This window comes from Protopterus annectens, chromosome 10.part0, assembly GCF_019279795.1.
Source record: "Protopterus annectens isolate FY-2018-M chromosome 10.part0, PAN1.0, whole genome shotgun sequence".
Classification (NCBI taxonomy): Eukaryota; Metazoa; Chordata; order Ceratodontiformes; family Protopteridae; genus Protopterus; species Protopterus annectens.
The window spans coordinates 1,724,208,622-1,724,234,849 of record NC_056744.1 but is presented as its reverse complement, the minus strand read 5'-3'; the positions used below and the strand labels follow the sequence as shown (position 1 = coordinate 1,724,234,849).

Here is a 26,228-nt window from a genome sequence, read left to right as displayed (position 1 = left end):
GTAATGTACCTTTGTGTCTCCCATCAAGTACTGAGTGGATGTAACAGTAACGAGTAATGTACCTTTGTGTCACCCATCAAGCACTGAGTGGTAGTAACAGTAACGAGTAATGTACCTTTGTGTCTCCCGTCAAGTACTGGCAGGATGTAACAGTAACGAATAATGTAACTTTGTGTCACCCATCAAGCAGTGAGTGGAAGTAACAGTAACGAGTAATGTACCTTTGTGTCTCCCATCAAGTACTGAGTAGAAGTAACAGTAACGAGTAATGTACCTTTGTGTCTCCCATCAAGTACTGAGTGGAAGGTACAGTAACGAGTAATGTACCTTTGGGTCACCCATCAAGCAACACACACTTCTTATGGCCTTACTATTATTAAATGAGTAACAATACCAAAAATAATCAATAAATGATTTGTTAAATATTCTATGAACTGTCTGGTGACATAAATGGATAAGGTGTAACAATATTAAATAAACTTTAAGTTGGTGTCTATCTGGCCAATTGTAAAATTTCCTGACTAATTCAGGCAAAATTGGTTCACCTTTTCTTTGTCACTAGCCACAAACAGACCTACAAAGTACAACACACAGTCCTGGACCTTTGCTACTGACTATCTGCATTCAGGACACTCAGAAATGATCACAATCCCTTTACTTACATGTATGTCCAGGAGTTCCTTCTCATTTGTCTTCTGCTGATCTTTAAGATGCTCGAATTTTAATTCCAGGGATGATAAGGCTGTTTTTAGCTTGTCCTGTGGATATTAAATAAATACATGAATTAATAAATGCGTACATAAATTAAATGAATTAAGTAACTAAAACTATACTATTGCAGCAACCTTTTCTCCCACCTCTCTGCTTCTGCTTCTAATAAAGTCTATTAACAATCAGTAGCTCTTACAACTTCCACAGCTGTAGTCTTTGGAAACTGGCTCTTCCCTGGGCTTATCTCCTGTTTATGTATTTGTTAGTTTTGGTTTTACAAACTTGTCTATATTTTCTGCATTCTGCTGACTATTGTATGAACCTTCGTACTATATTATGTTTACAATTTAATGACCATTTTCTAGCATGTTGTTACAACATACATCTCATACATGTTGTGATTATTGTAATTTTAGTTAGAACTCTGTCATGTGATTACGTTTGTTACAACACACATCTCATACATGTTGTGATTATTGTAATTTTAGTTATAACTCTGTCATGTGATTACGTTTGTTACTTGTACTTTTTGGAGCTTTTCTCCTCGGGCCTTCACTGAAAAAGGGCTGCTGCCCAGACTAACTCGGTCAACAAATGTGAAATAAAAAATAAATAAAATAAACAAAAAAGGCTGGCTGTTAAAATGAGCCAAGCAGACTACTAAATCAACTAACTTTTCTTGGAAAGAAATGCAAAAATGGACAAACATACAGAGATTTTCAGAACCACTAGTGACAGACATGCCAGAGCTGTCAGCACCAAAAGTTCAAACTGTACCTCCTTGATTATGCACATTTTACAATAATAAATATTCTCAGTTATAAAAATGGATTTATATACTTTCTGTCTGAATATAGTTTGTTATTCTATCAGACAGGAAGGATGGAAAACTCATGATGGGATGGAAACAACCAGTCCTCAAGTTACATAATGCTATTATTCAATGCTCAGTGTACAGGGTCTGCCGGCATGTAAACCTGGGGGAACACCACATTACCACATCTAATTGGTTCTAAAAGCTGACTAAACTCTCTGCCTCCCTAATACGTAAAGGTAATAAGTTCCAGAACCTCCCAAGCATATAATGGACAGTTTTCCTTTTTAGGCTGGGGTTACAGACTGATAATGTAACCAGTGCCTAGTTGGTCCTCATGCAGAAGTGCTGTGAAAAATCATCCCTCATTAAGGGATACCCAATTAAATTTTTGTAGCATTTATAAGCTAGGATCATCTCCCCTCTAAATCAGCTGGTAGCCTATGGAGAATAGAGACAGTTCAACAACTCTCTCAGAGTACGTGTTCCTTAATCTCACCCTACATCCTACACCCTACATTTTTGTAGCATTTATAAACGAGGATCATCTCCCCTTTAAATCAGCTGGTAGCCTATGGAGAATAGAGACAGTTCAACAAATCTCTCAGAGTACGTGTTCCTTAATCTCACCCTACATCCTACACCCTACATTTTTGTAGCATTTATAAACGAGGATCATCTCCCCTTTAAATCAGCTGGTAGCCTATGGAGAACAGAGACAGTTCAACAACTCTCTCAGAGTACGTGTTCCTTACTCTCACCCTACATCCTACACCCTACATTTTTGTAGCATTTATAAACTAGGATCATCTCCCCTTTAAATCAGCTGGTAGCCTATGGAGAATAGAGACAGTTCAACAACTCTCTCAGAGTACGTGTTCCTTACTCTCACCCTACATCCTACACCCTACATTTTTGTAGCATTTATAAACGAGGATCATCTCCCCTTTAAATCAGCCTGCAGCCTATGGAGAATAGAGACAGTTCAACAACTCTCTCAGAGTACGTGTTCCTTAATCTCACCCTACATCCTACACCCTACATTTTTGTAGCATTTATAAACTAGGATCATCTCCCCTTTAAATCAGCTGGTAGCCTATGGAGAATAGAGACAGCTCAACAACTCTCTCAGAGTACGTGTTCCTTACTCTCACCCTACATCCTACACCCTACATTTTTGTAGCATTTATAAACGAGGATCATCTACCCTTTAAATCAGCCTGCAGCCTATGGAGAATAGAGACAGTTCAACAAATCTCTCAGAGTACGTGTTCCTTACTCTCACCCTACATCCTACACCCTACATTTTTGTAGCATTTATAAACGAGGATCATCTCCCCTTTAAATTTATTTTTATTTATTTATTTATTTATTTGTTTACATTTGTTGACCGGGCTAGTCTAGCTGGATACATATCCCTTTTCAGTAGAGGCCCGAGGAGAAAAGCTCCAACATAAGTAAATTAATACATTCAAAATATTATAAAAAAGATTAGTTTTACATTACAAAATAAGACATGAAAAAAAAATAAATTGTGAATAATGTAACGTTTCATTTGAGTAGAAGTAAAAAAAAAATTAAACAAGTCTTAATGCTTTAGTAGGGTTCATGTGAAGTCAATCAAAACTAAAACAATTTAACATTAGGAAACATGTTATAGTGTTGTTCATAAGATATGGGAGGGTAATTGATTAAGGAAGCAGGAAAGTAAGAACCAGGGGAGAGATGAAAAGTAGATTCAATCAGGCTTTGAGCAGGGGCAAAGCCAATGTATTTTAAGGTGGTCTCTAAGATGTTTTTTAAAGATTACAGAGGATGAGAGTGAGGTGAGTGTATTTGGAAGTTTGTTCCAGATTCTACCCACAACATTGGAGAAGAGGGAATCGCCTGCTTTGTTATTAGAGGTTGCAGGCAATAAGAAGTTTATTAGCTGAGCGAGTGTAGAAAGATTTTATAAGGGGAGATCAGATTAGTAAGGATGGGAGTATTAGAGGATGGTGCAGGATTTTTGTGCAATCACAAGTTGATTGTATTGTAGTTGGTTTTGTAGTTCTAACCATCTGAGTTGTTTAAGGTTAAGGCAGTGATGAGTTCTATATGGAGAGCCATTAGCAAATCTGGTTATGTTATTGTAGCTAGTTTCAAGTTTGGTGAGATTATGCTTAGATAGATTGGTGTAAATGGCAGAAGCATAGAAAAGGGTGGAAGTAAGGTGAGTCTGGGCTATGGATTTCTTAGCTAGAGGTGTAAGGAAGGGTTTTATTCTATACAGGAGCCTAATTTTTATTAACAGTTTTATAATATTATTAACATGGGCATCAAGGTGAGGTTATGGTCAATAGTTAGTCCAAGTAGTTGGGCAGTAGAATCGGGGAAATGCAGGTTCCATTGTCAGAGGTAATAGTGAAGTGGAACTGAGGAGATTTTATAGTGGGAGTAAAGAGTAGTAGCTTAGTTTCTTAGGGTTAAGAAGAAGGCAGCTAGTGAACCAGTTTTCAACTGTGTTAAATACATTTTGTGTAAGGGTGGAGAGAGGAAGAAGATTTGGCAGTACAGATAAGAGTGGAGTCATCAGCGTATTGTATACAGGTGGATTGTGGAAAACAGTATGGAGATCATTAATAAAGATGGAGAAAAGAAGAGGCCTAGGATAGAACCTTGAGGAACTCCAGTGCTTACTGGGAGGTATGTGGATAGATTATTATCCCAGAGTACTGCTTGTTGTCTGTTTTCCAAATAAGATTTGAACCAAAGGATTGCTTGTGGGTCAAGAGATTGGGCTTTTAGCACATTGATAAGTAGGTTATGATTGACCATATCAAAGGCTTTGGAAAGGTCAATAAATAGGGCAGCTGAGAGACAGTTATTGTTAAGATTCCTATTTATGCAATCAGTAAAAGTTAAAAGGGCAGAAGTAGTGCTATGAAAGGGCCTAAATCCATGTTGGCAGTTAGCAAGCAAGTTGTTTTGGAGAAGGTGCTGGAGTAGCTGATGGTGAATACATTTTTCCATAATTTTGGCTAGTGGGGAGAGTAGAGCAATAGGACGGTAGTTGGAGATCTCAGTAGATTTACCACCTTTGTGCAGAGGGATTATATGTGAGAATTTGCCTATGGAGAACAGAGACAGTTCAACAACTCTCTCAGAGTACGTGTTCCTTAATCTCACCCTACATCCTACACCCTACATTTTTGTAGCATTTATAAGCTAGGATCATCTCCCCTTTAAATCAGCTGGTAGCCTATGGAGAATAGAGACAGTTCAACAACTCTCTCAGAGTACGTGTTCCTTACTCTCACCCTACATCCTACACCCTACATTTTTGTAGCATTTATAAACGAGGATCATATCCCCTTTAAATCAGCCTGCAGCCTATGGAGAATAGAGACAGTTCAACAACTCTCTCAGAGTACGTGTTCCTTAATCTCACCCTACATCCTACACCCTACATTTTTGTAGCATTTATAAACGAGGATCATCTCCCCTTTAAATCAGCTGGTAGCCTATGGAGAATAGAGACAGTTCAACAACTCTCTCAGAGTAGGTGTTCCTTACTCTCACCCTACATCCTACACCCTACATTTTTGTAGCATTTATAAACTAGGATCATCTCCCCTTTAAATCAGCCTGCAGCCTATGGAGAATAGAGACAGTTCAACAAATCTCTCAGAGTATGTGTTCCTTAATCTCACCCTACATCCTACACCCTACATTTTTGTAGCATTTATAAGCTAGGATCATCTCCCCTTTAAATCAGCCTGTAGCCTATGGAGAATAGAGACAGTTCAACAACTCTCTCAGAGTACGTGTTCCTTACTCTCACCCTACATCCTACACCCTACATTTTTGTAGCATTTATAGACGAGGATCATCACACCTTTAAATCAGCCTGCAGCCTATGGAGAATGGAGACAGTTCAACAACTCTCTCAGAGCACGTGTTCCTTACTCTCACCCTACATCCTACACCCTACATTTTTGTAGCATTTATAAACGAGGATCATCTCCCCTTTAAATCAGCCTGCAGCCTATGGAGAATAGAGACAGTTCAACAACTCTCTCAGAGTACGTGTTCCTTACTCTCACCCTACATCCTACACCCTACATTTTTGTAGCATTTATAAACTAGGATCATCTCCCCTTTAAATCAGCCTGCAGCCTATGGAGAATAGAGACAGTTCAACAAATCTCTCAGAGTACGTGTTCCTTACTCTCACCCTACATCCTACACCCTACATTTTTGTAGCATTTATAAACGAGGATCATCTCCCCTTTAAATCAGCCTGCAGCCTATGGAGAATAGAGACAGTTCAACAACTCTCTCAGAGTACGTGTTCCTTACTCTCACCCTACATCCTACACCCTACATTTTTGTAGCATTTATAAACGAGGATCATCTCCCCTTTAAATCAGCTGGTAGCCTATGGAGAATAGAGACAGTTCAACAACTCTCTCAGAGTACGTGTTCCTTACTCTCACCCTACATCCTACACCCTACATTTTTGTAGCATTTATAAACGAGGATCATCTCCTCTAAATCAGCTGGTAGCCTATGGAGAATAGAGACAGTTCAACAACTCTCTCAGAGAACATGTTCCTTACTCTCACCCTACATCCTACACCCTACATTTTTGTAGCATTTATAAACTAGGATCATCTCCCCTTTAAATCAGCTGGTAGCCTATGGAGAATAGAGACAGTTCAACAACTCTCTCAGAGTACGTGTTCCTTACTCTCACCCTACATCCTACACCCTACATTTTTGTAGCATTTATAAACGAGGATCTTCTCCTTTAAATCAGCCTGCAGCCTATGGAGAATAGAGACAGTTCAACAACTCTCTCAGAGTACGTGTTCCTTACTCTCACCCTACATCCTACACCCTACATTTTTGTAGCATTTATAAACTAGGATCATCTCCCCTTTAAATCAGCTGGTAGCCTATGGAGAATAGAGACAGTTCAACAACTCTCTCAGAGTACGTGTTCCTTACTCTCACCCTACATCCTACACCCTACATTTTTGTAGCATTTATAAACTAGGATCATCTCCCCTTTAAATCAGCTGGTAGCCTATGGAGAATAGAGACAGTTCAACAAATCTCTCAGAGTACGTGTTCCTTACTCTCACCCTACATCCTACACCCTACATTTTTGTAGCATTTATAAACGAGGATCATCTACCCTTTAAATCAGCTGGTAGCCTATGGAGAACAGAGACAGTTCAACAACTCTCTCAGAGTACGTGTTCCTTACTCTCACCCTACATCCTACACCCTACATTTTTGTAGCATTTATAAACGAGGATCATCTCCCCTTTAAATCAGCTGGTAGCCTATGGAGAATAGAGACAGTTCAACAAATCTCTCAGAGTACGTGTTCCTTACTCTCACCCTACATCCGCAGTCCTCTAAACTTGTCTTTGGCCATTTAATAATGTAGATGTAAATTCACAAAGATTACATTGTTCTACATACAGGCATAATTAAAACCAGAGTCAAAGTCCCGGACCTACCTAAGTGCATAACATCTCCCTATAACCCCTTGTCAGATTCAAGCAAAAGCCAACAAAGATTAGTCAAGCAGTATCCTTCATAAATCCATGTTGGTCAACATCTGAATCTTGCTTTGCTTCCCTTGGTATTTTCTGTATTAGTATATTTTAAAAGCATTAATCAATTATACTGGAAAGGTTTAGGGATGATAAGGGTAATTACTGCAACATGGCAGACAGTTATGTTTAGGTGTCACAAATGATTCTATACATATAGGAGGTACAAACCCTGCTTGAAGCATTTAAAAAATAACAGTCAAACACTAAATATGATTTGTTACTTTACTTAGGAAAATAACATTTAACCCATCAGGTCCTGTTGACAAGTTACCCTTAAATTGCTGATGTTGCTTTTTGCACATCCCAAAACAACTTCACATTCACTTTTATGGAACATGATCCTATTTTGTTATGTGATAACCATTTTTAGTCTCACCAACCATTTTTAGTCTCACCAAAATTTTTTTTTACTAAATTCCTCATCCAATATGCTGTTAGAAATAGTTATAATGTTAACTCTCACATTCATTTCTGACTGGTTCAATTTCCCATAATACCTTGCCATTTCTACTGGTAAGTCAGATAATATTAACCCTTAAAGTGTGTATAGCTTTTTCCTTATACTTTTCCTAAATCTTACCTTACAAGCTTGATTTTTTTTTTTGTTACTTATTCAAGGAAAATTCTTACACACCTGTCAAAAATACCTCTTTCTTTTATACATTCTGGCTAATCTCATTGTCAACTGTGTCATTAAACACCTACGGCAAGTTAGCATTCAAGCACACCGGAGATGTTCTGTGTATCGTTCTCCTCTGCTGAGAGGCACGGAGTTTCATAAGGCAAATATTACATACACAAGGTGACAAACACTGGCTGATTGTTTTTGTTAGGGGAAACTACAGAGGGCTAGCCCTGCTCCGTTCACCCTATCTCTGCTTGGGCTCACTTCTCTCCCCTACCACCCACACCTCCAATATCATTTCTATATACCTCACCACCCGTTTCCTCCCACCATCATACTTCTTCCCTTCCTGCACCCAGCAACCTCCCACAGCCTACTCTTAACATAACTTAATCCATTACAGCCTATTATTCATTATTCCTCCTGTTTCAATACTTCTTATCCCACTGCTATCTACTAACCTTTCCAGACTCACAACCCAGTCACATTCCTAATATGTAGCTATCTCCTCCCAACTATAATACCTTTTTCCCTCTTCAAAGACGCCCGTCTCAATCATTTCTGTCCTGCTCCTCCCCCCACTACTCCTCCTACTCACTAGCACATCACCTCCCACACACTTAACCCCTATCCATAAAGTCCCCACCAACTCTCTCTCACATATCTTTTCTTATCCAGAGCAACCCATAGCTATCTCTCCATCTATCCTTCCAATGAATAGCCAATTCCTTAAAATAAAAATCCTCCCGCCCACCTTCTTACATCCAAAAACAAGGCAAAGTATCTTACCACTTATCCACTAAAAATGAAATCTTACTATTTCCTAAAGACCCTGCTCTTATCAGGTGACATACATCCAAATCCTTGTCCTATTACTAACTCTACCACCCCACAAAACAGCTCTCCCAATTCTAGCCAATCACCCTCAACAAATAAACAAATTTCTTTCTATCAATACTCAAAGTATCCTTAACAATTTCACGCTTTAATATCTCATCATACCCCAGATGTTCTCTGTAACTAAAACTTGGCTTAAACCCCAAAATCAAGATAAAGACAAAGACATCCCCCCCCCCCGGTTACAGCATACTTTGCCAAGACTGCTTAAAGAAAAAAAGGTGGCGGAGTTGCCATAGTTTACTCTAACAACATCACTCGCTCCCATCTTAAGCAACCATTTCCCTCCTTTACAGCTACTGAAGTACTGGCAGCAAACCTTAAACTTAACAACTATACTACCATTACAGTTGTAGCAACTTAACAACTATACTACCATTACAGTTGTAGCAACTTAACAACTATACTACCATTATAGTTGTAGCAACTTAACAACTATACTACCATTACAGTTGTTGCAACCCAACAACTATACTACCATTACAGTTGTTGCAACCTAACAACTATACTACCATTACAGTTGTTGCAACTTAACAACTATACTGCCATTACAGTTGTAGCAACTTAACAACTATACTGCCATTACAGTTGTAGCAACTTAACAACTATGCTACCATTATAGTTGTAGCAACTTAACAACTATACTACCATTACAGTTGTTGCAACCTAACAACTATACTACCATTACAGTTGTTGCAACCTAACAACTATACTACCATTACAGTTATTGCAACTTAACAACTATACTACCATTACAGTTGTTGCCATATATATTCTACCAGGGGACAACATTCCCCTACTGAGAAATGTTCTCTCATATCTCTCCCAAAACATCACTAATGAACCATCCTTCTTGGGAAAGTAAATATTAACTGACTAACCCTCAGCAACCCTAACTCTCTGCATCATATAATCTCTATGGATTTACACAACTAATCTCACAACCTACCCATACTAATAACTCTCGTTCTCCAAGCTCCCTAATAGACTGGATACTTTTTACAATCCCAGCAAATACCACAATCCAGAAACACTACAAGATTCCCTGAGTGATCACTCACCAATAAAAGTGCTTAGATATACCCCTCACTTCCCTAAACCACACCGGCATATCACTGCCACAAACTTTCCAACTTTAACCCCAGTACATTTAGAACCCTTCTCTACAGTTAACTGGAACTTCCTAACACAGCTCCCATTAGACAATGCAGTTAAAGCCTTCAACTCAACTTTCCTTAGCATTTTAAATTCACTAGCCCCACACAGAAAAGTTCAGATAAAAGCTAACATTTCATCTTCATCCTGGTTATCTAAAACCACCCACTCCCTTATGAAAACCAGAGATAGGGCTTGGAAAACATGGGCACAATCCAAACTTCCAACTGACTTGCAAAGGTACAAAGAACTTAGAAATCAAACAAAAAACTCATCACAAAGACAAAAAGGATTTCTACTATAATCTACTAAAATCTGATCCAAAAAAAATTCTGGAATGCTATAAACCAGATACTACGTCCTGGCAACCCAACTTCACCTAATCCATTTCAGACAGGTCACATGAAGAGACTGCCAATAACTTTAACACCCACTTTATTGAATCAATTTGTACACTATTTCACCCCAACCCCTCAAACACTTCTAATTTCTCTGAACCTTCTTCTACTACTAACCCATTAAACTCCTTCTCTCTTAAAACCATTCCCACTAGCTATATCAAATCTCTACTCTCTAAGCTCTGTATCTGCTGACAGTATCCCTTCATATTTTCTCCAGATTGCAGCTCACTCCCTTGCTATGCCTGTACCTATCCTAATAAATTGCTTCATCTCTGAAACTAAATTTCCATCAATCTGGAAACAGTCCTACACTCCCCCTATTCATAAAGGAGGTAACTCTACAGAAATCTCTAATTTCAGACCTATCGCTATCCTCTCCCCTCTTTCTAAAGTCCTCAAGAAATGTATACACAAACAAGTTATGCATTATCTCATACAGGACAAACTGCTCACTCCTACACAGCATGGTTTCAGTCCCAAGCATAGCATAGCACCACCACAGCTCTACTATCCTTTCTTAACACTTATTACTCTAGTCAAAGACAATCATAAACTCATATCCTGCTTATTCATTGACCTCTCAAAAGGCTTTTGACACAGTCTTTCACTCTCTGCTACTAGCCAAACTAGCAGAACGTAACTTCTCCACTGAAACAGTAGCATGGTTCTCTAGCTATCTCACTGACAAGCAGCAATCAGTGAGATTGGACTCTGCACTATCTACCCCCCTTCCATTAATAATGGGTGTCCCCCAAGGATCCATACTTGGACCACTCGTGTTTAATATCTTCGCCAAGTCAGTTTACTCCTCTTGCCCTCGGTCCTAAAAAAAACAAAATTGCTACTCTTTCTTCCTAAATCTGTAAACCACATCAAATTTTCCTTCACCATAATGTCGCTAAACAGCACTCCTATAGAAGTCGAATCTAGCACAAAAATACTTGGCATTACCATTGATGATCAACTAAAATTTGACCTACACATTAACAATTGCATTAGAAAAAACATCAGAAGCTAGGACTACTGTATAGAAATAACAAATTCCTGACCTCTGAAGCTAGGATTACTCTTACACACACCAACCTTTTACCTTGCTTAACTTACTGTTCCCAAATATTCACTAATCTGAACTCCTCCCTACTTACCAATCAATAATCAAAGATAGCTAGATTCGCAGCTCAACAAACATATAAATCTCACCATCTCTTCCTAAAATACCTGAATTGGCTTGAACTACCTCACCTGTTTCTCCACTCTCAGCTCCAAATCATACACTCCATTCTCTATCAGCCCCCTTTCTGCCCAGCTCTATCATCCCTTACCTCCCATTATTCCCCTACAAGACATCTCCGAAGTTCAACCCAAGACCTATTAAAATGTTTACAGACCCAACTCTAACACTGGGCACAGCTTATATAGCTACCACCCCTCTATTACATGGAACAAAATCCCACTAGAAATAAGGACCCTTACCCACCCCAAACAATTTAAGTCAGCCACTAAAGACTACTTTAAAAAACACTGGACTTGCCGCTGTTCGCACCCTGCCTAACCATAAACAACCTACAAAGTACTGTTTATGAAACACATAATACATGGCATAATCCGGTTACATCCTATACTTTCTGTGCAACTTCCTTAGTTTCTGTAATACACCACTAATTGCTCTTTAGATTAGCAAACTATTTTACAATCAACAGCTTTACTTCTTAAGCTTTTATCGTCATCATCCTTTTTGTTTTTAGTCTTATATAATTAAATTCCTGTATGATATCTGTAATGTACAGAAATATCTCATTTGTTACTTAAATGTTTTGTATTTTAATGTTTGTATAATTTGGAGCTTTTCTCCCCGGGCCTCCGCTGAAAAAGGGCTTGTGCTAAGTCGGACACTCCTGGTCAAAAAATGTAAAATAAAATAAACAGCATACATATGGAGGATTTTCACTTTTTCCATTACTGGGTAATAGCAATCTAACCTAATGAAAATAAAACTCCTAATAGCTTGCTTTGATTTTTAGGAATATATATGAAGGCAGCTGCAAAATATATAACACCAACTGCAATGAGGTGTAAGTCAAAAATTAACATAAGATTGGTTTCAATCCCTTCAAGTAAAATAAGACAATTCACTTAATTTACTGACTATGGAAGTCAGTCACTGTATGCATTTTATTTCCATTTCATTTATTTAGTGCTCTTTCTTTAACCAGGATAACCACTACTACACTTAAAAACTATTTACAGAGAAGCTGTGAAGAAACGTACCACAAAGAAAATCATGTGAACTTCATAATCAGAAAAAAAAATTATGCCATTATAAAATGTAAAGTATGACACTGTACATAAAAAACAAAGAATAAAACTACTGTTTTAGCCCATTATTTACATAAAATATTTAGTAGTTTATGCCATTATAAAATGTAAAGTATGACACTGTACATAAAAAACAAAGAATAAAACTACTGTTTTAGCCCATTATTTACATTAAATATTTAGTAGTCAAAGTTATTAAGAAATTAATGACCGATTCTTGTTAAAGGAGTAGGAGGCTGGTGATAGAAAAGGATGGGAAAATGTTTTGAAATACAAAGCACACATTAACAGTGCCTCAAAATGCTGTAAAATATAACCTAGTTATCATCCAATTGTAAAACGTTTGCTCTAAGGAGGATTTTATGTATGAATTTCCCTATTAGAACTAAATGAACATTGCAGTAGTGGACCGAACTATATTCACTGTACAACTGCACTGGAAGCCAACTGGCTGCTTTAAAAGCTGTAACTCACCTCAAGGTGCCACATAAACAGCAGCAACAAGCAAACTGCACCTCTAATCAACCATCAGCTTTACATGCTATTAGATAAGTCATACCGTATAGCAGCTAATACTCTTCATGTTTTACAAATTTTGGTTATAGCTCCAAGCATAATAATTTGTGATATGATCTCACAGTGAATTCAATAAATATAATTTCCAAGCCCTGCTCTCAAGGTGAACTTCTTTAATGCATTTTTGAACACAATAACTTGGTTACGATCAGAGACCTGATCACAGTCCTCTGTCATTTATAAAATATTCAGAGTTGTACTTAAAACTGCTTTGGATGACAAGATGAGAGTGAGTTTGTACTCACTTTTTTAGAATAAAGGTAGAAATGGTAGAAAAGTATAGAGACAGCAGAGTTTAGCATCATTGGGTGAGGTTAGCAAGGAGAAGGAATGATGAAGTGTATCACACACTCGCAGGGACAAAGGGAGACAGAAACACGTGTTTGAAAGTGGTACTAACACTAGTTTTCTACTGTGCTACAAGTCTGTGTGTCAGACAGTGATTCAGGAGTGAGAAGACAAAGATAATACAAGGATAGACTGCATGTGATAACCCATCGGCTAATGATTTGAAATGGATTACTCAAAGTAAAATGTGATGGTGCTGCTCGTGTTGAGATTTAGGAGGTTAGAAGGATATAAAACTAAGCAACAGTATTAGTTTGATATTTATGCGTTTGTAGTACAGAAAGGTAAAGTTAGGTACTAGGCCTGTATTTATCAGCTCTGGAGAAGGTTCGAGTTTGGAAGCAGTTAGGTGACTGTACAAGAAAAAACTGAATTGTAAACTGCACAAGAAAAAACTGAATTGTAAAGCAAATTGGTCTCATGTTATATTTGACTGTTCCTCTTTACATGATTGTTGGAAACCCATACAAATGTTTGGTCAGGCTTTATGCTCAGATAACGTTTGTATTAATAGAGATTTGATTTTGTATAAGGTTCCTACTTGACCAAATGTTGACAATGCTCAACATTCTCTTTTGTGGTGTTATTTAACTATTGCTAGAAAAATTATAACAAGAAAATGGTTACAACTGGCCACACCTACATTTTCAGAGTTTATTGTTCTGTCAGAAGAAATATGTAATAAAGAAACAGATTTCATAAAATTGCATTCTAAATCAAAAATGTTAAATCTTATGTTTTGTCCGTCTGTTTTAGATTTTATTCAAAAACATGAACAAGAGAACCTGGGAAGAGAAGCTCCAAAAAATAAACAAACAAACAAATATGTAAATTTCATTATCATAAGAATCGTTGAGGAAAATATATATATTGTGTATAGTGTTTGTTCTTCTTAATTTCATTTCTTCTTAAAAATTCAATATAACAAATATTTAACGTTTTGTATTAATTTGTCAAATGAATATTATATTTGAAATTTATACTAATTCTTGTGGTTTTATATATATATCCCAATGAAAATAAACTTAATAAAAAAAATTAATACCAAGTTTTAGAGCGCTTAGGTATTTATTTAAAAAATGATTAGTAGTTTGAATTTTTTGTCTGCATGTCCCCCTGTCTGTACACAAGATTTTATGTGCCTCTATTAGTATGGTAACTACACATCATTCCTCGGCTGGGGTGCTTGCAGGAGGGTGTGTGCCCCCTCCCCCTGTCCATTCACAGGATTCTATCTGCATCTTTTAGCAGTGTTACCTCACAGCAAGAGATTCTGTGGTTTGATTCTCAGGTGAGGTGCCTTCTATGTAGAGTCTGTATGGTCTTGCATGTTCACATAGGTTTTCTCTGGGTATTTAAATTTCCCCCATGCCCCACATATGTGGTGGGTAAATCAGTGAATCCAAGAAAAATAGAAAGAGTGGGAGAAGGGGAAGACAGACTGAGGGAGAGGGGGATGGCAGGTTAAGTTAGGGCGCCATGACATTGGTTCACTCTGTCCCCACAAATGCTCAAATGGAGGCAGTGAAGTTAAAAAAAAAAAAAAAAAAGTTAAAAAATAATTTCAGTTACTGGAACCTCTGCAAACCTAAGTTCTGAGGTTCCCTTCCTATGGCTCTGTGCTTAATAGCTGCAATACTTTTCATTTAGATTCAAATCCCTGGAAAATAAAGAAAAAATAAGAAAAACAATTATCTACTGTGTTTCACATAATCAATAATTTCTCCTGTTTTTCAGGCTGAATGGAAAACGGACCTTTGAAATAATACATCTAATATGGTCCTCCTTACAGATACAGTATTCTGAAGGGGTCTGAAGAAGTATTAGGTGAAGATGAGGACCTATAAATCAAATGTATTAAAGGACCATGCACTCTGCATCTAAAAATGACAATTCACAAAAATGCAGCAAAATAAATTCTGAAGCCACTGGTCATCTAGATTAGAAGGTTCTGTTTTTTCTTCCATCAGGGTGCTAAACTCAACTGCAGTACAGCTTCCGATTTTTTTAAACAGCTTGAGACATTTTAATTTATTTTTGTCTAGAAAGCAAATCAAAAAGTTGTACAAGCTACAATGACTATGTACACCAAATATGCAAATAGTTCTAAGGTTATACAAGGTACGTTTATTCAATAGACCATCCAAAAGAAAATGTTAAAAATGAGGCAAAGAAAAAAGTTCCTTAATTTTTCAGGATAATTTTTTTCACATTCTCAAAACAAGGAAAGCAGTAAAAAGACCAACCTTGCGTTTATTCTGCCTTGAAAATCAACTCCCATCATAAGAGCTGAGAATGCTGAAACTCCAGAGCTTCAGCTATTTGACACAAAAAGGGACCTGATGACTTTGAAAATTTGGACACCTTTGTATGCATTATTCAAATACAAACTTTTTGGGGATATTTTTTTCAGTTTCAATTACAGCAGGAATGTTACTTTTTTAGTTCCCTACTTCACACTCTGCATCAACTGCAGACAGGAGAGTTCTAAATGCTTGCCCCTGCTCCTCTGTTGCAGGGCTTTCATATCTACTCATTACATGGATGACTGTGCAGTTCATAGGTGTGTACTAGGCTAATGGCCCTGGAGCCTTTACAAGCCTAGCTCATAGGATTACCCTGGCATCGTGCCACCCAAACTTAGTTCCCAGTGCCTCTGTCACGCAGAGCCACTGGAGTGATCCCTGGGGTGAATTTTCTATTTCCCATCCACTCATCAAGATTTCTCTTGAAGAGGGCCAGTGAGGTGCTCTGTTTGACATGTATGGGAATTCTATTCCATAGTATGGGCAGTCTCTGGGTTATGAACCTATCCCTTCAGCTTGTTCTGTTGATTGTGGTAATGAGGTTGAGGTCTCTGGAGCGTGTGGTGTGGAGGGATTGGGATTTCTTTAGATGTAGCATTTCTAACAGAGCTGGGTCAGACATGGCTTTGTAAGTCAAGCAGAGATTGCCTCTAAGTAGGCGATATGAGACTGAAAAAAAACTCCTTCTCTGTCTGTCCATATAGGACAAGTGTTTAAGGCCTATGATCCTCTTTGTGAGGTACTTTTGTGGCTTCTCCAGTTGTTGCAGGTGTCTAGTGAGGTACATACCAAATGGGGCATTGTACTTGATGATTGGCCTAATGAGGAAAGAGTAGAGGGACAGTGACCTCTTTCTTCCTGGATGCAAAACCCTTAGTAATGAGATGTGCCACATAGAAGGACCTTCTGACCACAGGGGCAATGTGGTGGTCAAAAGAGAGGTTGCTGTCAACCTGTGCTCCCAGATCTCTTATAACACCTTCTGTGTTCAGTGGACTACCATCAATGTGGTAATTCATGGGAAATGGGTTTTTCCCAAAGGGGATGATGACACATTTTTTGGCATTGACCTTAAGGCCATGGTTCTGACACCAGTCATTGGTCTCGGTGAGGCCTTTCTGTAGGATGCCAGCATCACTTGGGGAGTTAAATAATAGCTCTCAACTTGCAATCATCTGTGAACTTTGTCAGCCAGAGTCCCTTCGCGTTGGCCTGGACTTCAGAAAAGTAGATAGATACCAAAAAGGAGAGGACCCAGGACCGAACCCTGTGGGACTCCACTCATGACTGGCCGGCAGTCTGACTTGGAGTCAGCTACTTTCACACTGTGGGTTCTGTGAGCCACTTTGCAACCCACCTAGTGATATAGGGGTTTATGCCTAGCTTAGTAAGTTTTTCTATGATTCCTGAGTGGGGAATGGTATCAAAGGCTTTGGCCAGATCAAGGTAGGCTGTATGAACCACCTTGCCTTCATCCACAGGTCTGGTGACTGACTCAAAGAAGTCAACCAGGTTGAGCAGGCATGATTTACCCTTCACAAAACCAAACTGTGTGGGATCCATCCTTACATCCTTGTTTATTAGGTCCATGATAATGCATTCCAATAGCTTTGCATATCAGACTCATCAGGCAAATGGGGTGATAGTTCCCAGGGTCTGTAGTTGCTCCTCCTTTCTGGAGAGGGATGACTGCAGTAGTGTGCCATTTGGTAGGGACAAAGCCTGAAGTGAGGCTGTGACTGAACAGGGCACACAGGTAAGGTCCCAGTTCACTCTGTAGCTCCTGTAGAACATAGCCAAGGATATTGTCAGGTCCCATAGAAGCTGTATTCTTAGCCTTCGACAGTGTTGTTTTAACCTGCGCAGCAGTAACACTGGGTGACTGGCAATCTACTGGTATTATGATTGGTCCTTTGGTGGGGGAGAGAGAGTGGTAAAGTTGGCACTGAATCTGTCAGCCAGTATACTGGCAATATCTGTTGGCTCGGTATAGGAGGTACCATTGTGCAGTAGCTCAGAGCAAATCTGGGTATTGCTGTGGAGATTCTTTACATAACTATAGAAGGCCTTGTAGTTGTCTTTACTATCTGCTGCAATTCTGTTTTCATAGCTCACTTTACAGGATTTGATGAGGGATCTCAACTTTCTGTTGAGGCTGAAAAGGGAGTTTTTCCAGTCCTGGGACTTCACCTTATTCCACATCAGTTTCCTCCTTCTGTTGTAGAGTTTGTTTATGGCAGGGGACCACCAGATTGGCTTCCTTTTTTTGGAGGAGAGTGTCTTGGTTCTACTGGGTATGGCGAGATCCATGCATTTGTGTACGTGTTCGTACAGTGCATTGGTGTATGATTCGGCAGTCATGCAACTATTTTCCATTTGCATGGGTGCTGTGAAGTTAGCCACTTATGTTTTTAGAAGCCCAAAGTTAGGTTTGGAGAAATTTTTCATGGTGGTTACCTATGCAGGGCGGGTGGGAGGGATGTGGATTTCCAAGGTGATTAGTTTGTGGTCGGATCTAACCAGGGAGGAGTTCACTATTGGTATAGAGCAACGGTCACCCATGTTAGTAATGACCAGGTCAAGGATGTTGCTACTTCTAGTGGGTGTAAGAATGAGCTGGTCCAGGGCATTGGAATTAATGAATTCCAGGAAACGTTGGGCAAATGTACTGGTACACAAGTAGTTTTCCCAGTTAATGGAGGGGTAGTTGAAGTCGCCCTGTATGAGAGTTTTAGTTTGGACCCCAATATTCTCCAGGGTGCTTAGGAATGTGGAGGGCGAGTCTTGGGACATGGTTAGGGATCTATAGCAGGCCATGACCTGATTCGCTGACTTAGCTTCACTTGAAGTATCTCTGATGCATTATGTTGGGCTACCAGTCTAGAGATGTGCGCATCCTTTATGAATATGGAAACACCACTGCCTTTGCAGCTTCAATTCAACTTCTGGGGCCGAAAGGTGTGGAATGAGTTATAGCCTGGTTGTGCTGGGGTGCTTTCTGCTGCCTTGAACCAGGTCTCTGTTATGGTACAAATGCCGATGTTCTACATTTTAAGGAGTGCTTTGACTGAGTGCATTTTGAGATTTAGACTTAGCATTGAGCTGCATGACCCTCAGATTGCATTTGTTTGTAGCTGTTACGGTGGTAATTTGGTCTTTGGAACACTGCCTAAAAAAGGGACTATAGGAGTGGCAAGAGCCTTAGCCAGTATCCGGAAGCCCAGGGGTGACCAATGCAGGCCATCTCTGGCAAAGCATTGAGGTCTGTCAATCATGTCATCCCAAGCAGACAGATACTGGATCCCCTTAGAATGACACCAGAAACTTAAACAATTGTTGAAATCTATCATTTTCTGACTGTACGCTGGTATCATTCTTGATGATGGTAGGAGGCTGCTCAGGGCTAGGGTCATACCCGCCTGGGCTACATAATCCGAGAGCTCCTCCACGTCTCTTTTCATGTGGTCCAGGGAGGTATGTCTCAGGTCATTCACACCCACATGTATAATGACAGAGTCATATTTGTACTTGTTGTTGAGGGACCTGAGTGCATGCATTATGTGGTGGATCCTGGCACCTGACAGGCAGTTGACTGCTACTTTCTCCTTATTCAACTTAGTGAGTGAAACATCAGTGTGTCTCACTATTGAGTCACCTATGACTAGTGTGTTGGTCATGCTGTTTTGCCTTGGGGGCTTTGGTTGAGTGGCACACTGTTTAGGAGAGTTATGTGTCTCGTGATTAATGTTGTGCTGTGGTGCTCGAGTGCGTTTCTGCCTTGGAGGTCTCTGCTGTTTGGGTAGATTTTTATTGAGTGCCTCCATGAAGGTGGGTGTATGGTTTGTGTTTTTATGTGAAGGCAGTGCTGGTATGTGTTCTGGAGGGTTATGCGTTACATGTGGTGTGGTGCAAGTGTTGACCTTCTCCTCTTGACCAGCTATTCTGGTTTGGGCCGGCTGTGTGGCTTCCAGTTTGGATATACAAGTGCATCTCTCACAAGTCTGAGTGTTGGGAGGTAAGAGGAGAGGGCTGTCAGTGTAATGAGGCAGTTGCTACATTGCGTCAGGATGCCCAAGTTCACCAGGTTAATAAGAGAAAGCAAAGGGAACTGACATTTAGACATGCCTGGAGGGGTGAGCATTAATACTAGGTACTGGAGCGGTTTCCTTGCAGAATGTTTAGTGCTGATAGCACTTTTGTGTGCTACAATAATTGCTACAAGAAGTCTGGTAAAGTGCTAGACTAATAAGCTAGTAAATGTGCAGGAGAGGAGACAATTAGGAGATCTAAGGGAAAAATTGAAGAGCAGACTTTTTGGCACTGCTCAGAAGCTTACAAACAGTCCCAGATACAGCAAATCTGTATCTGGACTAGACTAGTTACAGGAAAGGTGGGAAAGTAATGCAAATGCAACTACCCAATGGCCAATAAACTATAATTTCTGGGCCAGAAACCACTCCTCTTGTAGTAGATGGACTACCTAATGCTTACCATTCCCATTGATAAGCTAGAAGGCTTCCCTCCAACACAGAAAGACTTAGGCGGCTCAAAAGCTTGCAACCATTCCTGGATACAGCAAATCTGCATCTGGACTAGACTAGTTACAGGAAAGGTGGGAAACTAGCATAAATGCGGGCTTTTAAACCAGAAAGTTGAAAGAGATGGAAAACTGCCCAAACGGCCAATAGGCTACAATTTCTTGGCCAGAAAACACTCCTCTTATGGTAGATAGGCTACCTAGTGCTTACCACTCCCACTGATAAGCTAGAAGGCTTCTCTCCAACACAAAAAGGCACATTCACACATTCATTCAAGCCAACAACTATAGAATTATCTGATACAGTCAGTTACATTTTGCGATTCACTAGGTGTTACAGGCTGACAAGGAAGTCAGATTTCAGCCCATCTTAACAGGAAGTGTTTAATGTAAGCTCTTCAGAAACAGCTAAAGAATAACATTTTTTTACTCAAAAAAAAAACAGACCTTGTCTTGTAGACAGTCAGTTTGCTTTACTTAATTTATAGCCGGCGTTATGCACCCATGAAACCTGCGGCCACGGGGAGCCCCCAATTACTTCCCCGCAAATGAGGGCCCCCATTCAGCAGCCGTGGGTTGCTCTGACCAGCGCTGCTCTTCTTCGGCTCAGCTCCTTGTGGACGTCCGCATAGTCTGGCTTCCTGGACCCTGCCGTCACCGTGAAAATCAAAACTGTGTTTCCGTTTTTTTTTTTTGATTTGCTGGCAAGCTGCACTCAATCAGGTCCGCTCGATTAAACAAGGGATCTGATTGGTTGCAGCAGCCTGCGAACTGAGTCCTTGTTTTTTTTTTTTTAAAGTAGAAAGTGATGAAGCAAGGACCTGATTGGTCCTTGTAAATCACTTCCTGCACAAACTGCCTTTAAAAAGGCACCTGCAGCTAATAAGGATTCCTTAGCAGCAGCAGAGTGCAGAGATCGAGCGGGGTTTGGACCAGCGTGAGGATGAACTACATCAGGAATGGATCAGCAGTGGATCAAGCCTTTGCAGCGGTTGTGGTCTTTGGATTCTACTCTTTTTAAAAACTGTCCTTCTAAGGGCAACTTCTCAAAAGGTCTGACAAACTGTCCTTTTAAGAGCAACTTCAAAGGGACTGAGTGGTCTGAGGAAGGCAAGCAGAGCAGGTGAGCCTTCGGTCGTGAAGAGGGAGCAGAGTATTGGAAGCAGCCTTCTGTGGAAAGCAAAAAAGGTAAGTTTTTGGGTTTAGTTTTAACTATTTTTGTGGGGGGGTGACTGTTTTTTATGCACATTTCTTGTGCTAAGAGGTTTAGGGGTGAGGGTTGTGGTTGCACTAGTTCTATTTTGGTTTTGTGTAGAGTTTTTGTGCTAAGAGGTTTGGGGGGATTAGGGCTGTAGTTGTACCAGTTTTATTTTGGGGCTGTGGTTGTACTAGTTTTATTTTGGTTTAGTGTAGAGTTTTTGTGCTAAGAGGATGGGAGGGCTGTGGTTGTACTAGTTTTATTTTGGTTTTGTGTAGAGTTTTTGTGCTAAGATGATGGGAGGGTTGTGGCTGTACCAGTTTTATATTGGTTTTGTGTAAAGTTTTTGTGCTAAGAGGGTGGGGGGAGGGTCAGGTTGCGGTTGTACCAGTTTATTTTATGTTCGTGCTCTGGTGGTAAGAAGATGGGGGGTGAGGGGCTGTGGTTTTACCAGTTTTTCACTTGTGTGGTGTTGTGTTATGAGGATTGGGGAGGTGGGGACTGGTTTTATCAGATTTAATTTGCTTTTATGTAGAGTTCTTGTGCTACGAGGATGGGGAGGCGAGGGGCTGTGGTTATTCCAGTTTTACTTTACTTATTTTACATTTGTTTACTGGATAGTCTGACTGGGATAGAACCCATTTTAAGTGAAGGCCCAGGGAGAAATGCTTTTTAGTACACAGGTGCTAGAAATATGTAAAATAAGTTTGGTTTTTCTGTTTATACGAGGGACAATATAAGGGAATGTGAACTGTAATATACATTTATTTTGATTGCCCATTGGTTAGGAGAGTGTGTAAGTTAGTTATTTGGGGTAAGAGGATTTTGTTTTGGCAGTATCTATGCTGTATATGTAAACAGTAGAGAGAATGGGATAGGGGTGACGAAAAGGAGGGGAGATAAATAATGGGACAGAGAAGGATATTATAGTTGGCTAGAGCAGGGATAGGTGGGCAGTCTTGTGAGATGCTGCTGTCTAAGTCAATAGTCTTAGCGTATGGGGCAAGTGGTGAAGATTAGCTTATTTCAGCCTGGGTTGGGACATGATCTGTTGCATGGTAGATGTAACACAAGTGTATCGATGTCAGCATATTGGATTGTGAGTGCTAGGGATGTGGCGGTATTGAGGTCGATAATCCACTAAATTGAAGTGGATCAAGGATGTAGCCTTGTGAGACTCCTAATGTGAGTGGAAGTAGAGGGGGTAGATACTGGAAACATTTTATGGCCGTTTACAACCTGTTGGGTAGCTTTGGAGCCAGTGGAGGGCTAGGGGGATCCGATTAAGGTTGGCGAGAGTTGTTAGTAGTTTGTTGAGAGATTCTGACAAAGGCCTTTAACAAATTGAGAAAGCCAGATACCATCATTTGTAAATTGATGGTGTTGGTATAACAGAGGAGGGCAGTTGCAGCATGAGGCCTGAAGCAGTGTTGGGATTTGGCAAGTAAATTATTGGTTGAGAATGAATGCATTCCTCTAGGAGTTCAGGTAGTGGGGGAAGAATTGCTCTTGGCCTATAATTTAAATTTGGTCAATTTTCCACCTTTGTGCAAGGGTATAATGTATATTTTTCAGATGGTTGGGATGTATACTGCTCAGTAATGGATCTTTTAAGTATTCAGGATAAGAACTGGCTTCAGCTGCTATTTTTTGAAACTGTTGGTAGATTATCAACTGAATTTGCAGTAGGTTTTGAGTTTTTGTTACAAGTTTGTCTGTTCTGCTATCTAGGTTTATAGTACTGTTTTACACTATCCCTGATGTTACACCTTGTTCTGCAGTTTTATTTGGCTGTTTGAATTGTGCTGAGTGGTTAGGAGGTTGATGGGGCCTGCACGTTGCTTAAAATGCCTAATGCTGGGAGGGTAGTTTGCAGCTGTGAGAATGTTGCTGCTGAAGGCATAGATGTTTTGAATGTATACTAATGCAAACCCTGTTACACTACTATTGCATATAACTGCAATGTTCTACTCATTCATGCAATGACTGCAACTTTTTCGTTGTCCGTAGTTAATGTGTTGAAAGTTTGGGAGTGTGGTTAGGGCCTGTGAGAATGTTGCAGTGTTCAATGTTTGCCTGGAACTTTTTTAATGGGGGTCACGTACTGTATAAGGACATTGTTAATGCTACGCCTATGTTTTTGGTTTTCACTTTCTCCAGGATTATTGTGCATTGGCTGGGGGGGGTGAGAATTTTGCAGAATGTACGGATACCTTAATGGATGCTAATGCAAACACTATTCTGCTGTCGAGGGTTATAGTACTGTTTAAATATCCCTAGTGTTACAGCTTGTTCTGCAGTTATTTTTGGCTGTTTGAATTATGTAATTTGGAGCTTGATGGGGCCTGTAAATTGTTTAAAAAGCCTAATGTTTGGAGAGTAGTTAGCGGCTGTGAGAATGTTGCAGTGTTCAATGTTTGCCTGAAGTTTTTTAATGTGGGGCCACGTACTGTATAAGCACATTGTTAATGCTACGTCTATGTTTTTGGTTTTCACTTTATCCAGGATTATTGTGCATCGGCTGGGGGGGGGGGGGTGAGAATTCTGCAGAATGTACTGATATCTTAATGTATGCTAATGCAAACACTGTTCTGCTGTCTAGGTTTATAGTACTGTTTAAATATCCCTGATGTTACAGCTTGTTTTGCATTTTTTTTGAGTGTTTGAATTATGCTGAGAGGTTAGGAGGTTGATGGGGCCTGTACGTTGCTTAAAATGCCTAATGTTGGGAGGGTAGTTAGCAGCTGTGAGAATGTTGCTGCTGAAGGCATAGATGTTTTGAATGTATACTAATGCAAACCCTGTTACGCTACTATTGTATATAACTGCAATGTTCTACTTACTGATGCAATGACTGCAATTTTTTCGTTGTCCGTTGTTAATGTGTTGAACGTTTGGGAGTGTGGTTAGGGCCTGTGAGAATGCTGCAGTGTTCAATGTTTGCCTGGAGCTTTTTTAATGAGGGACACGTACTGTATAAGCACATTGTTAATGCTAAGCCTATGTTTTTGGTTTTCACTTTATCCAGGATTACTGTGCATCGGCGGCCAGGGGGTGAGAATTCCACAGAATGTCCTGATATCTTAATGCATGTTAATGCAAACATTGTTCTGCTGTCTAGGTTTATAGTACTGTTTAAATATCCCTGGTGTTACAGCTTGTTCTGCAGTTATTTTTGGCTGTTTGAATTATGCTATTTGGAGGTTGACGGTGCCTGATATCTTAATACATGCTAATGTAAACACTGTTCGGCTGTCTAGGTTTATAGTACTGTTTAACTATCCCTGATGTTACGCCTTGTTCTGCAGTTATTATTGGCTGTTTGAATTACGCTCTTTGGAGGTTGACAGGACTTGTACATTGTTTACCATGCCTAATGTCGGGAGGGTAGTTAGCAGCTGTGAGAATGTTGCAGGAGGTGTGGATGTTTGAATGTAAACTAATGCAAACTCTGTTATGCTACTATTGTGTTTACCAACAATGTACTACTGATGCAATGGCTTAACTTTTTTCGTTGTCCGTACTTATTGTGTTGAAAGGTTTGGTGTGGTTAGGGCCTGTGAGAATGTTGCAGTGTCCATTGTTTGCTTGGAGTATTTTTAATAGGGCGTCACGGACTGTAAGCACATTGTTTATGCTACGCCTTTTTGTTTTCATTTCATCCAGAATTCTGCCTAGACTTGGGGGGGTGGGGTTAAGAATTGCACATAATGTACTGATATCTTAATGCCTGCTAATGCAAACACTGTTCTGTTATCTGTTTATAGTGCTGTTTAACTGTCCTTGATATGCCTTGTTGCAATGACTTAAATTTTTTCGTGGTCCATAACTATTTGTACTGAAAGTTTGGGAGTGTGGTTAGGGCCTGTGAGAGAATGTTGCAAGTGTCCATTGTTTGCCTGGAGTTTTTTTTTTTTGTAATGGGGGGGGAGGTCATGGACTGTTTAAGCACATTGTTAATTCTGTTTTTACTTCATCCAAAATTGTGCAGAGATGGGGGGGGGGGGTAAGAATTCCACAGAATGTACTGATGTCTTTAATGCATACTACTGCAAACACTGCTCTGCTATTCAAGTTTTTTGACTGTCTGAATTATGTTGACAGTTTAGGAGGTTGATGGGGCCTGTGAGAATTGTGTCCAGATGTTTTGGTTTTTGGCCTGTTCTCTCTCAAAATAATTGCATAGCACAATGCGGAGGGCTGAGGCTACTAACAGAAATGGACTTCTTGTTTCATACCCTCCACGTAATGCATGGTACATTCCCTGGATTTATGCTTTTGTACACGGATCCTGTGCTAAGAGGGGTTGTGAGAATGTCAGTCTCCCAATCTGTGTGCCACTTCTACATCCCTCACAAATGAGGTTTTCTAGCAAATCCATGATTTCACTCCTTTGTTCAACCAATGATTTTGGTTTGTTCAAGTGTACTAAGAGGTTGAGAGGTAGTGGGCACGAGTAGGTCTGTATTGTACTGTTACATTTGTCTTGCCTCAGTTTGGTGTGTTCCCCTTCAAACTTGTGCCTCTCCTAGTCATTAGTTCTTTCAGACTTTTTGAGAGCTTCTTAATATCGATTATTTGCATCATTTGTGGCCTCTTCACACGTTTAGGGGAACGATAGGGGAAGAATGAAGTTGACCTCTAGTGTTCGATATTTAACATGAAACTGTAACCTGGGCCTCTCATTACTTGTTTGTGCCTACTGGTTTGTCATTCTTCAGTCTTTCTGCCT

The 26,228-nt window shown here is 39.8% G+C and overlaps 1 protein-coding gene across 2 annotated transcripts in view; it reads right to left on the bottom strand.

Annotated features, from left to right (window-relative positions):
• The window catches only part of LOC122813961 (nuclear factor 7, brain-like), a 102,308-nt gene that overhangs the window by 59,327 nt on the left and 16,753 nt on the right, over positions 1 to 26,228 (bottom strand). For both annotated transcript variants that reach the window (XM_044086511.1, XM_044086510.1), the window contains one exon: positions 663 to 758. In XM_044086511.1, coding sequence (XP_043942446.1) covers positions 663 to 758 — 96 coding nt within the window. The remainder of the gene's footprint in view (positions 1 to 662; positions 759 to 26,228) is intronic.